The sequence below is a fragment of the Kryptolebias marmoratus genome, linkage group LG22 (assembly GCF_001649575.2).
Source record: "Kryptolebias marmoratus isolate JLee-2015 linkage group LG22, ASM164957v2, whole genome shotgun sequence".
Lineage (NCBI taxonomy): Eukaryota > Metazoa > Chordata > Actinopteri > Cyprinodontiformes > Rivulidae > Kryptolebias > Kryptolebias marmoratus.
The window spans coordinates 15190048-15204045 of NC_051451.1; the positions used below are offsets into that span (position 1 = coordinate 15190048).

General features: G+C 39.0%; 1 protein-coding gene across 2 annotated transcripts in view; it reads right to left on the bottom strand.

The window, feature by feature from the left end:
• Positions 1-13998, bottom strand: part of zcchc24 (zinc finger, CCHC domain containing 24) — a 30707-nt gene that overhangs the window by 12858 nt on the left and 3851 nt on the right. For both annotated transcript variants that reach the window (XM_017432300.3, XM_017432308.3), the window contains exon 2: positions 12671-12868. In XM_017432300.3, the coding sequence (XP_017287789.1) occupies positions 12671-12868 (198 nt within the window). The remainder of the gene's footprint in view (positions 1-12670; positions 12869-13998) is intronic.

Consider the following 13998-nt stretch of genomic DNA (forward strand, 5'->3'; position numbering starts at 1 on the left):
TATTCTTATTTCTGATTCACTTACTTTCTCTAGTTGGTTATAATGCTTAGATTTAAACATTACTTTGCAATTTTGCTTCACTTACTATCCCAGGTTTGTTTGTGTTAGCATTATGTTGCAGTTTCCATCTATGTACATGTTTAGGTTAAAGCTACTACTTCTGGACCATTGGCTGAATTTGTTTCTTTTGTTTCAAGGTATATTTATGGTGTTTGTTTTTCCCTTTTACTCACCATTGTTTGTCCCTTGTAGATCTGCAGCAGGGCAGGAGTATTGGAGGGGACGGCCCAGTATTTCCTGCTTAAATGGCTGGATGATGTCATTGATTACCTGGCTGGGTTCTACCAACTAGAGGGTTTTCTTTTGAGTATTGCTTTGTTTTTCTTTAAAGTAACTTTCTGAGTTATCTTGTGTTACATGGTTTATTTTGCAGACCATTTCATTATGTAGATGAGTTTGTAAATTAGATTAATAATTTTATTCTTGTTTTTCTGTTTAGATGCTTGTTGTTTGACTTGTTTCATTGTGGCTTAGTCCACTCAAGCACAGGTGTGTTGCCAATTGGCTATAAAAACTGTGTTTGGAAGCTAAGGGGGAAAAAAGTCTGTCAACTGAACAAATAAAAGGCATCACAAGAAACTGAAACGGGTGGCTGATGCTGATTTTTCTGTTCACCTTCTGACCCTTTTGCCTACACTACCCTTACAGTTGTTATAAAAATGGATTTAATTTTTGGTATAAATGAACTCACAGACTACCACTCCTTCTAATATTAGTTATCAAATGGTATGAGACCTCACTAAATATGACTTCCCCACAAAGTTTCTAAACACAGCCGTCAGCCTCTGATTTGCACCTGCTCCACACCCCTGTGGCTCAGGGAGCTTTTCTTAAAAAAAGGTTTCATATTCTAGAAGCTCTTTATTCCAGCCATCCATATATGCTTGAGCATTCGTTACACTATAAAAAGCAGTATACTCACAGCAGAACGTTTCCAGGTCTAAATGTGCCCCATGAGGTGTTTGTGCTGTCATTTGTGCTGGTTTTCTTTATTAGGTGTTTGAGTGAAGCAGCTAAGAGAACGTGCTGAATGTGGACCAAAAAAACAGTACGAAATGTGGTAGCTTGAATGAAAACCAGAACAATCTTGGTATATAATCAAATCCACAGCTATTTGAAAGCTACAATCTTAACAGGCAACACTTCCTTAAAACACCACTAAGCCAAATGAACCCAAACAGTACAATGAACCTAGGCAGGGAAGTGTGTGTAAGATGAACTACTTTTAGTCAAGCAGTGGCATTCAGGGTTAGAAGTTTTCAATTACGGGTTTCTGGGTCTGCCCTCTGAGTTCACAGGTTTTAATAATTGTCTTTGATTTCTCACTGACACGAAGTGGAAGATTTTCAAGACAACAACCATTCTAGCCGTTACCACAAAATCCGTCTCCAGCCCTTGGAGACGGCAAATAGTTCCTTCTAGGAAATGGCCTCTGCTTGGCAAAGCGTGCAATAAAAGTGCGGCATGTGTGTTTACGCTGAAAGAGGCTGATCCTGGACCAGAGAGCACACACAAACGTCTTCGTTTTCGCATTTTATCCGAGTGAAATCCCGTAACAGACATGGGCATAGAACCTCTGTTTAGTCTGCTTTTTGACATGCTGATGTATCAAACAGGGAAAAGGTAAAGCAGGGCAGCTGTTCCAAAGATAAAACCTCCCACAGCTTTCAGTCATGCAAATAAGTGGAGTAAAATGCAAAACAAAAAGTATTTTGCATGTTTATATGCCAACTTCTTCTTAGTCCTTTACGATCATAAAAAAGAATGAAAATATATGTAGATGCATAATGAATAAGTGGAGAACTAAAACACATCTACGAACATTTAAGTAAACAATAAGAGCATTTTTAAATGAGGTAAATAAGATTTTATAAACAGATACCTTTTTGATTTTTATGACTCTGTAAAAGAATGATAAAACATGTTGTAGAAAACACTCTGCCTTTCAGTTACTAAACAGTAAAACAAAGCTTGCAAAGCCAACTCTACAATATAATGATCTGTTGATGCAGATTTAAACAAATCCCAGCTAAGTCAACTTTAATGACATTATTCTTTAAAAATTAAATGTCATGACCTGCAATTTCTGGTTGTTTTGCTAAACTGCAGGTGGGGGTCTTTTATTATTTACTGTTGTAAGTTGGTCGTTTTAACGCTGTAACAATGAAGATTCATTTATTTTCAAAAAAATCCCCCTAATATATTGTTTTCATAGATGATCCAACAGACAACAGACTTGCTGTATGGCACAAAATCAGCATACACAACGTGTGTGTGTGTGTGTGTGCATTTTTCTTCTCACTAACAGACCAACATCACTGGTGTCCAAGACAGCTGCAGAGATTTATCAGCAGGCCAGTGTTTTTTGGGTTTTTTTTTGCCAAAAGCCAATTCCCAGATTCCCAGATTTCCACAACCTAACTTTCCTAATTGGCCACGGATCTCGGTGTCATGATGTTGGATGACTGATGGAAACCGCTCAGATTGCCTGGCTGTTTAGATTCATAACAAAGGGACTTTTGCAACTCAGAAGCTCCATCAACACACCAGTGTGACATGGAAGCTCTCTTTTTTTTCACAGACGTGGGATTAGCTCTCCATACTCTTACACGTCCCACATTAACTCGGCATTAGCGTCTAACGCGAAGTGATGACGTGGGTGTGAATTTCCCCCACGCCCTCTCCTAGCCTTGGACTTAGCCACAGTCCCACTAGTCCCAACAAGCCGTGCAGCTGCACAGCAGAGTTGGGTTACCAGGCCAGTGAATGACAAGGGCAGGTTGGGTGTCATACGGAGGAATACAGAGGTGCACAGAACATTGTCCTCTGCCCGAGGAAGCCAACGCTGTGGCTCTCTGGTTGCATGCATCTCGCAGAGATCCTTTGCAGTTATTTGTGTTTGTGTGTTATATTTCTGACAGTGAACTCTGCTGGATATAACGTACATGTGTGTTGCTAATCTTAGTGTCACTCACTGTGAATTCTATATTGGATCTACGGCCCTATATGGTTTCCTCAATGCTAAAACAGCACAAGGCTCTTCTCTGTTTCCCTGCTGAAAAATAAAACATCTTGACAAGTGAAGATAACAGCATTTATTCACAGTGATGATGGTCTTGTGTCTGATACCACACGTTGAAACAGAAAATATGACCGAATACCCAGCATCCCTGATAAGCCTTATCTGTTTTACAGGGCAGGCTTTATTTGTGGGTCGGTTTTTTTTTTGTATTTAGTAACCTGACAGAGTGAGCATTAGAGCAGAGACAGATGCAAGGCCTTCAGAGCCTCTGCAGCGACTGGAAGGAAGATCAGGGGTCAAACTGTAAAAACATTCCCATGGTGCACCNAAGCCCTCATCCCTGCCAGGAACGTCTCAACAGGGAAGTGCACACAGAGAGAAATCAGAGAGTGAGAAAGTGAGAAAATTTCTGTATAAAATAAGATTTTTTTTTTTAAGTAGGGAAGAACATGATCTTTTTTACACTTACAGAAACAAAAAACACAGGACCTATGGCTAAACTTAGAAATCACAATGTGATGATACTAACTCAGTAAAAACAGCAGCACATTTTAGAAAGTGTACATAAAACACAAAAGATAACTTTAATACATAAAAATATTTAATTATTAACTACTTGAAGTCCTCAAATATTGAACACATTGATGAGGTTCCTGAATGATCTTTAACGTTTTCAACTTTTTTGGATGCAGGAAAATTACATAATCAGTTGATTTTTTTAATCGTTTCTTTAAATTCAAATTGATGTATTCTTCTTTTCTTTTTTGGTGTGTGTGTTGGGGATGGGATCTTTGAGAAATACTTTTTTTGTGTCTGAACACCTACAAAGCCCACACCAAAGGGAGTTTTTCTTTGCCTCTAAAGATTCTCGACCTGAACTGACTGAAACGCTCCATTTTTAGTCAAGGCTTTTCTTCAAACTATTATAGTGTAATAAATTGGTATAATGCTTACCCTGTGAAAAACCAGCTTAGTGCCAAAATGAGTACCTAAAAATGCATTGCAACACCTATAAGAGCATAAAGTGTGCTCTAAATCACTATTCTCTTTCTTTTATTTTAAATCACACAACAGACATACCGGTATATGTCCAGATGCCCCTTGGGCATCATTCCCCTCTTTGCACATTACTCTCTTCTTTTGTTTCTATTTCAACTGACTAATTTTAATTTATCAAACCCTAATGAGTCACACAATATAATGTTTTGACTCCTGAGAGAACTATAGCTCCCAAGTGGCCTTCCAGAGGAGGATGTCAACATACTTAAACATGAAGCGAAAGAAAATACTGCAACAAAATCCAAAACCACAGAAGAGGCCCCTATAGTCTATGTGTTGACGCACAGACATGGAGACGATATAGGACTGCCTGTGTGGCTTGTTGTTGAAATTCCTCTTCTTCTCTCGAAGATCTAAGGCTCCGTCCAAATATACTTGAGTCTGACGCACCACTGTGATGCTGTGAGGGCCCTGCTGGTGGAACAATACAGGCCTGCCTTCCTGACCTCTCTGTCTAGCACATCCTACAGACACACAATAACTGCCTTAATTACCAGACTCCATTCCCACCACTAGGGCTTTCCCCAGTCGCTCCCATTCAGAACCGCAGTCTCTCCCTAAGGTGCCCATTCAAGCGCGACACAAAGCCAGCAGTGTCAGCCCCTGATCTGTAACTCCAGCCCAGGGTGCCAGCATTCGCAGCTTCGCCCTCAGTTCATCTGCCTGTCTGGCCACTCTTTCAGTCAGGTCCCGGATCACGAAAGAAGCTGTTGTTTTCATTTGACACAAGTCAGGGCTCATACAATGACCAATTAGTTCGACTACATACCAAAAAAACGGTCAAGTTAAGCAATAACTAACATTAAAAACTAATACTGAATGTTCACTGGAAGATTCAGACGTTTCTTAAAAAACAAAGATGAAATATTCTGAGCGTGACTGAAGAGTTGCAGCTCTTGGTTTTTTACATAATTGACTTTTTTTTTCCTGAATCTTTTATTTTAGCAGGACGTGAGCAGAGTTTAGTTACGACAGAGTCAGGACAAATCCTGTCGAGCATTTAATTACAGCTTCATTGTTGGGGCTGTTAGCACACAAAGCAGTAGTGAGTTTGCACAAAATAGGCTGCCCTGTCATTGTTTCTGAAAAGCTCCGTATGTCAGATCGACACGGCGGCACCTAAAGATGAATATTTATGAGATCTCTAGAATGATTTAATCATTCTTGTTTTTTCTCACCAAAAAAGGCCTTTTAATAAAAGGTGCAAACGCAGCAGAAAAATTATTATTATCAAAATGAATATCTAAAATAAGAACTCAGTCTGTTTTCTTGCCATCATAGCTATCTGAATACAGATTATTGGCCAGAAATACAATTTTTCAAGTATGATAAGAGCTGTGAACCATCCTGTTCAAGTTCAAGTCATTGCAGAGCATACCGACCTCTATTAGACTGTAGCTGTATTAAAACACACAACATTATCATAACTTTACTGCATAGTGTTGTTTTTAGTCTTTACTCTGGGTGTTTATGGTGTAGAAGTGAACTTGGGGGGGAAAAAAGGTAAAACTTTTCTTTGAAAGGCTTTTATTGTTAAGGTAAATTTAAGAAGTAAAATAGTAAAAAGTACTTGGTTTTAAGAAACTCAAATGCTAACCCAAATTAAGCTAATATCTAAGCTAATACTAAATCTAGTTATGATGAGAAAAATTAGTGAATTTGTGTCATCTAAGTCCCCATATGAACTGTTTAGTGGTGCATTTTATTTATTTTTTCATCCAGCCCTATGATCATGGCGGTTTTTCATTGTTTATCCCCATTTTGCCACATTTGAATCTTTATTCCAGGGGCAGCTGTGAGTCTACCTGACTGACAGCACGCTGCTTCCCAGAGTTTAGGTTTTCAGTGTCACGGCTAAACAAAACAGGAAGTGGTGTGATTGTTGTCTCAGCAAAAAACGAGAGGAAGAATGGGATTTCTGTACAGAACACAAACCAGCTGTCAGGAAACCACGCTTTTATCATTCTTTTAACTTTGATTTCCTTTCAGGGGAAGTGCCCTCACTCCCAACTCACTGTCTCCTGCTGCCTCCCAGCCCTTACGCTATTTTCAACAATAACCAATAAAATACAACACAGACAAACCAAATAGAAGTGAGTGGCGTGACAGCGACACAACCTAAGTGCTTGCCTACCACAGCAAATAATGGGAGCTGTGTCAGAGCTGTCCCTAGGGCAGGAGGATCATGGGGGGTGAAATGTGAAGCATTCTCTCCTGACAAATGTTGAAGTGTGACTGTGGTGGTGAAAGATGGGCCGTTGATAGGATTAACAAACTGCAGGATGCATAACAATGGCAGAAAAATCTAATCTAAGGAAACAAAAAATAGCTCTTGGAAAAAGAAAAGAATATGTATAAATATATAATTGGGTATTTCTGGTAAGAGTAGATCAACCATCAGGAGAAATGGCTCCAGGTATGATAAGAAATACAATCAAAAAGGGGCTAGAGATTCAGTAAAAGCAGTTAGCTGCATGTTTCCATTACAACAATTAATCAGTTTTAGCTAAAGGCTTGAGGCAAAGCTGTTCTGGATAAAAGCTAAGCAGGAAGCTACAGACCAGGTGAAAGAAAAGAAAGAAAGAAAAATGGGTAAAATAAGACAGCTACGTTTACTATCTGCCAACAAAACCAACGAAGACTGCTTCACTTTTAGAGCTGAAATATAAGAAGTTTTCTACTTTAGAAGCTCTTCCAAATGTACACAAGTTACAGATAGAGCAAACAGTGGGATTGGTGGTATCAATATTTGCATTTTATTTTAATGCATTTAAATAAAATCATTAGTAATAATTAAAGTAATATTTTAAAAAAAGAGTCTGTTTCTGTAAAGTTATATCAATTACTGGCTAGAGAAACATGTGACACTAAGATTAAAAAAAAACATGAAACTGAAAAATGAACATTTTGATACTGGATAGCAGGAAACTGGGCATGTAACACAGGCCTTGGATCCTGGATAGACCATGAAGTGATGTATCGCTGGTAAATTAAAAACTTGCAATGTGTACCTGAAACATTATCCTCTCTACTCTACCTCTGTTGCCTACAACAACAGCCAAGTCACTGACTGCACAGTAAATCCAGTGATTTGGAAAAAAGATTACTGCTCTGTCAAAGGCTAACAAGCACTGGTAACTTTAAAAGTAAATATGTTTGTTTGTTATGTTTGTTTGGTGTTTGTTATGGTAGGCAGTAATGGCGAGTCATTATCTTTATCGCCACGACTGAGGGAGAAGCACACATTTGGGCAGTTTACTCAAAGTGTGATTCGCATCTGGTGTGAAGAGGCCCTCGCTTCACGGCTCACCTAAGGCTGACACCGGCATGGGAGATTATGGTGACCATTTGTCACAAAGGACAGACTGCTGCTGAAATTAACACCACACGAGGTGCGAGGACTGTCGCGGTAACTGGCATAACGGAGGAGCACAGATACAAATCAGCTGGAGCGGTTCAGTCGTGGCCAAATCACACAGGTTCTGACTGGCTGGCTATGACCTAGGAGGGGAAGAATTAGCAGAAATGCCAGAGTACTGATTAAAGGGAAATTCATCCACATTCAGTCAACAGACTCTTGTAATTTTAGCAGATGTGCTGCATTTTTTGTCCAAATAGCATGGAAACTGTGTGCTTTAAATATTTAGTCAGTTTCAACCATTGATCCACCTGCAGGATTAATTTAAAATAACTAAACTTAGAATATAATGCTGTATAAGGCATACACACGTTTTGCTAATATCTTAACAGTCTGAACAAAAGGTACAAATTATATCGATGTGATAAGGAAGGGACTGCATGTGGATCAATGGGCTTCATGTGTCTCTGATCAATATAGTAATGATGATGTTCTTGGCCCAATTTTTCTTTTCCGTCTTCTTGTTGTTTTATTGCCTGTAGAAAGATGGAATTTACGGTATCTGGTCATTTGTTTAATACTTATGCACTTATAACTAATACACTTATATACTATTACACATAATAAATTATATTAAATTAGAATGATAAAGAAATATCCACATTATCAACTCTAGCAAAAGGCTAACATTTTGAAAAAATAGGGTAATTGGCTTAACCTACACACATTTTTTTCATCTGCAGTGAAAAACAAAGTAGAGACAAGTAGAACCTAACTTAACATGTTGGGTTCGATTCTAAAGAGATATTAATCACATTTTTGTGTTATTCAATCAACCACACACATGTATCCCCTATGCATTCGGGATACTGCACTGTGGCAAAGACATTTTCTGCAAACTGATCTTTCAATAGGAACAAATAGCAAAACGATGTCATTAGGTTCATGATTTTGACCACGTAAACCAAAAGCAGAGACAGCTGTTGAGAGGATTTGTCCTGCGAACAAAACCAAATCCCGAGTGCCAGTGGAAGACATCCTGGAATAACACCAAAGCGTGGCAGCGAGAGGCATTCTGCTCATAACTCGGAGAGCGACCTCATTTTCCGAATAAAAGCCAGTTTACATAACACCTCTGTCCCCGTGACGGGGAGCACTGGGCAGCTGCTGCCTGACCCGCCGCTTTCACCCAACTACAAGAGTTGCCTGAAAAGTAATACCTCCCTGTACAAATACCCCTGCTCTGTGTGCTTCCAGTTCCATGTTATCACAGAAAACCTTCAATTTTACCGAGCGATGTGTTTGCATTCTTGCAGCCTCAACTATTTATTGCCCAAACTATCTTTCTTATAAGCAATAATAAGCAATTGGAAGTTTGTTTTTCGCTAAACTTTGTTCAAAGTTGCAGTCACGCCGAAGCTGAAGAGGAAGACTGTTTGTGCCATCAGAATGTGACCGTCTATGCCGAACGAGGCTGCAAACTTTGCGGCCCTCTGTGAAGCAGGACCCTCTGTTATCTTTGGCAGCACATCTCTGGACCAGGCAAACTATCAGGAACACACGCTCGACCCTACATGGTGAAACAGAGTCATTTAGGGCAAAAAAACATGATGCGAAAAATGACACACGTCTTGCCTAAGAGGTTGGCTGAACATTCTCGTTTTGATTTGAAGTGATTATTTATTTTAAGGGTTTGTGTCAGGGTTGATGTGGTTCATTTCTTCTTGGTTCAGCTCTTCTCTGCTGTATTTTCCACTACAGACAGCACCCTCTCAGTGTGGTCAAGATCAGCTGTGTGTTAAGCTGTGGTGGTACAGAAACATAATCTCCATGTCTGTGTGTGAAGTTATTAGGCTGTGTTGCATTGATATAACAGACACTTATCTAAAGAGTTTAAAAAAAATACAAAGTCTTTAATACCCTGAATAAGTCTGCAACAAGCTTTGAGTGCAGAAGAGTTTAAAAGCCTCCGGCGCGGATGATAATGATAGAAAGCTACATAGCGTTTTCAGCCATGCACACCATATGCAATCTATAGTATCCGTTACACAATACAATGAGAAAGAAAAAGAAAAGTACCAAACTGTAACATGTGTGATGAAAAAATGCCATAAGTAAAACTGATCCCTGGCTAAGCATTCAGTAATTGGTTACTGGGCAGTTGTGTAAAAGATTCAGCACACATGGAAGGTAAATTGATGGAGGAAAGGCCCAGGAGAAACTTAAATAACTGGAATGGGGTTAAACTGTGGAGCCTGTTTGGAGACTTTGCTAGTTTTTGAGTTACTGTTGGCAGTTTAATGAGCAGCTGAAATACAAACCAGAGGACGACGGAGGGTGTTTTTGAAATACACCGATGAATTCTTAAATCTATTGCTAGATTCATTTCAGGGCTTTCGCTGTCACATATGGGTTTTGTTTAGTAAGGCAAAAAATTATAACAATTTGTCTTCATTTTTTGTTTAATAGCTCTGTGAACTGAACTGATTACACATGATTTAATGTACACCTGCTCCTTGGTTGATTATTGTCATCATTTCATCAACAGACTTACTATAGATTTAATTAAAGTAAATATTATGGCAAGAGTTACATGTTGCATGATATAAAATCCCAAATTCCCTGAAGTTTTCAATGGATAATTGCATTTCCATACACTGCAACGTCAAGCTTTCCAGGAAATATTTCATCAGTACACAGGTCTTTTACAGACCTCCTGAGACCAGTCGTCATACGTCACAAAGCAAGTGAAAGTATTTTAATTTTTACATGTGCTCCTCATTAGCATTCCACTCAGGAGAAGCTGAGGGCCCGACCAGGGAAAGGTACCGAAAACAGAGGGAAGAGGCAAAAAGAAGACCAGAGAAAAAGTCAAGCACTTGAGCCCAACAATAAAAAAAGAACAACTGCTTGTAAAAATCCCACAATTCAATGGAAAAATGTCACAGTGTTCCTTATATAAAATCTGATCCCTTTCAGGCTGCAGGTCCAACCATAAAGTTTGTCTTCCAAGGTGCTATACTAGATCCCAATATCACCTCAGTTGTTTCATGATCCAGTCATTCAATAACTGCACCAAAGTACACAAAATTTCATTCACTTAACATGTAGTTCAGGTACATATATGACAACAACATTTGCAACTTTATATAGATATTCATACAATATCTTTTTTTAAGAGGAGTAAATCGATATAACCTGGGCCTCTTTTTTTATTTCATTCACTCTATTAGTTTATTAAGAGATTTTAAGTAGATAACTATGAAGTTACTACCAAAACATAATTTACGTATGTATTTTGTAACAATATTGGCCAAATTGAGGATGCTAAATAGCTAGCATAAAAGCATAACATTGTGTAACCATATGTTTCTAAATAAAGATGGAGAACACTTTGGCCAGAACTAAAAGAAGATGATGCAGCTCAAAGGGCCTTACAAAGTGTAAAACCCATAATGAGTAAAAAAAACAACTAACTAACACATTAAAAACAGTACCTCTAAGTCTGACCACAGCACATTATTTTCCTAAACCATCTCCAAGACCAAAGCACTAAACATTGTCTTACAAATATGAGAAACTAAAGCACTGAAGAAAGGATATCAGACTGGGAGCTCGTACATTTTGTAGCTTTGCAATAAAAACTAAAGGCAGGTAAATGACATCTATTTATGAGCCATGTTGTCAGAGATAAAATAAACAGATAAGTCAAACAGAAAAACAAATACACTATATATAGATTGAAAGCAAGCCAATTAGAGACTCGAGTAAAAGTACAATAACCTTAAACAAAACAAATTCACTGATAAATAAAGAAATAAATTATCAAAATACAGCAGAGGAATGCATATTTGTTTGTAGTTAAGGTGGAAGCAAATTTTAGCAAACTCATACAGCACTCAGGGGACACTTTTACCTTAGGCCAGCTTAAAACAAACAGTGTCCCCTACTTCCTTTACTAGTACTATAAATCGCAAAATAAGATACATTTGAAGATATCACTCAAAACTGAAAGTTGTTGAGGTGCTTGTTAATATGAGGTTCAATTTTGAGTTGATGTTAGTTCTTTGTAAGCTCTAGGCTACAGCTTGTTTTATTTGTCTTGTGGTGCTTTCCCAAAAAAAAGCACCATAACAGATTAAATATGTTTTGTATTTGGATTTGTCAGGTTGCAGTTTTCTTTTAGAACCCAAAAGAGAGGCACAGAGGATGTAGAAACTTGGTTAAAACTAAAAACATTTAAAAAGGAATCAAAACAGGTTGACAGGGGCAACTTTACAAAAAACCCAGGAGCAAAACAAAACTGGAGCCTAATAACCAAAGCCACCAGGGACCCCTGAAGCAAACAAAGACCAACAGCAGGCTCTGACAGTGAGTGAAGATGAGCTGAGGGTCTTTATGCCAGGAGGAGGGATTCCTGAGTGGGAGCAGCTGAGACTAAAGAACCGATGAGGAGCAGGTGTGAGTGGGTAACTGAAGGAAGAAAACATGCCACAAAACAAACACATGCCGGACACAAAGAGTTCTCCAGATAAACACAACAAAGAAAAAAACACTGTCAAATATCTAAATACAATAACAAATAGTTCAAAGAACAAAAACAAAAGCCCAGAGTCAGGACAGAATTTCCCTCTGGGATCAATAAAGTAGTTATCTACTTAAAAAAAAAAGGCAGGCAAGCGGATGGAACTTTGTGGATTTTTCTTTAGCTGCATGTAGCACGTTTAAGTATCTGATCACGGTCCTTGAGTCCTAAAAACTAACAGACATTTAAACCTTGGCTGTGGAAAAATCTTCAGCAAGTTTACGAATGCTTTGGCGGTTAAAATGCACACAAGCACACATATAGACACACACACACACACACAACTATAGAGGACAGAGGACAGCCTGTTTAACAAGTGGGTCACACCAGGTCCAACAGAGAGCAAAAGAGAGGCAGAAGCAGAGAAAGATGAGAACCAACTGAAGCAGATTACAGTTTTTAGTGCCATCGCTGGTTTATAAAAAAGTCTAAAAAGAAGATTTTCTATACTTTGTACATAAAATAAGTTATTATGCAATCAAAAACAATGCATAGCCAACAAACGGAAGATATACTGTATCTATTATGAGAAGCTTTTGTCATTTGAAGCCCAGATTATGTAAAAAATGAGAATTACAAATCTCACCTGAGGGCAGTCTTTGATGTAGTGACCCTTGTTGAAGCACAGGTGGCACAAGTAGTTGGGTGGGGGTCTTTTGTTGGGTTTCCTTGGCTCCGAAGAAAGGGACAGGTCTGAGAAATGGTCCGTGAGGGAGTTGAGTCCATCCACGATGTTGTTCAGGGAGCCATAGGGCGACACGTTCTTATACACGTTGTTCAAGGCCTACAAAACGACACCAAACCAGATTCAGCTTCAACATACCACTCAGATTCTTAGAGAGTCGAGCCTGTAAGCCTATTTAAAACGAGTCGACCATCTCGTTTGTGGGTTTCAAGTTTGGCTTTAAAACTGCGAGAAGGGGGCGAAAATGTTTCATTTCTCATTTAACAGGGAACAGCTGGCAAAAGGCCCAGCTGTGCTTATGAACTGGAAAAGTACTGAGTGCGTTCATAAAGAAAGACAGGACTTTACAAAGGATGACTCACTGTAAACAAGACGGGAGGCATGTTCTCTCACCAGCCTGTGGAACATCAGCAGTGTCACCACGCTCTGTTGGCGGTAAACTAGCTGTGGTCAGTTCGGAGTCTGGGTTGCATGCAACAAGGCCCCCTGATTTCATAGAGGATGTCCTTTGAATATTAATAACCGGGGAAAGCATGGCCTGCGGTTCCTAATTTCTCTTCTCGTTCTTGTCTTCCTCGGTTCACTTACAACGTAGAAGCATGAGGCAGGGACTGGCCTCCAGTGGGAAATCACGTTGATTTGTGAAGATATATTTTTATATCAGTCTTAAGGAAAAGTTGCAGCAAAACAGTCTTTCTGCTCATCTGCCTATAAAGTGTAAAGGTTTAGCTGCACTTATATTAAATGCTTGAGGCACAACTTTCAAGTGCAAACATACTAAGATTGTAAGTGTTATAAAATCCATATTTCAACTCCTCCAGCATTACTCAAAGTTACGTAAAAGTTTTTGGGTTTATGTCTGAAACGTAACGTTCCCGTAGATGTTTAATGTTGCACAGCGCAGAGACCTTAGACCTGGCAGTCCTGCCAGGACTCAGAGCCAACTCTTTATCTGGAGGCTGTAAGATCGTCTTGCTAAACAGCTCCAGCTTCAAGACTCGTGCTCATTTATTACATGTAGCCGTAGTAAATCAAGCATCACAGCTCTGCATTTTCTCAGAGTTTTCCATCTGCCGTGTGTCTCATCCCTCTGTATTTCTTACCACTATTTTTGGAAACGTCTTTTTTTTTTGTAAACTACTAAATCTTACATGTCGGTTCAGATTGGGAAATTATTTTAACAAATGTAAAACAGAAAATGTTGCCTTGCTCATGTTTGTCAGATTTTC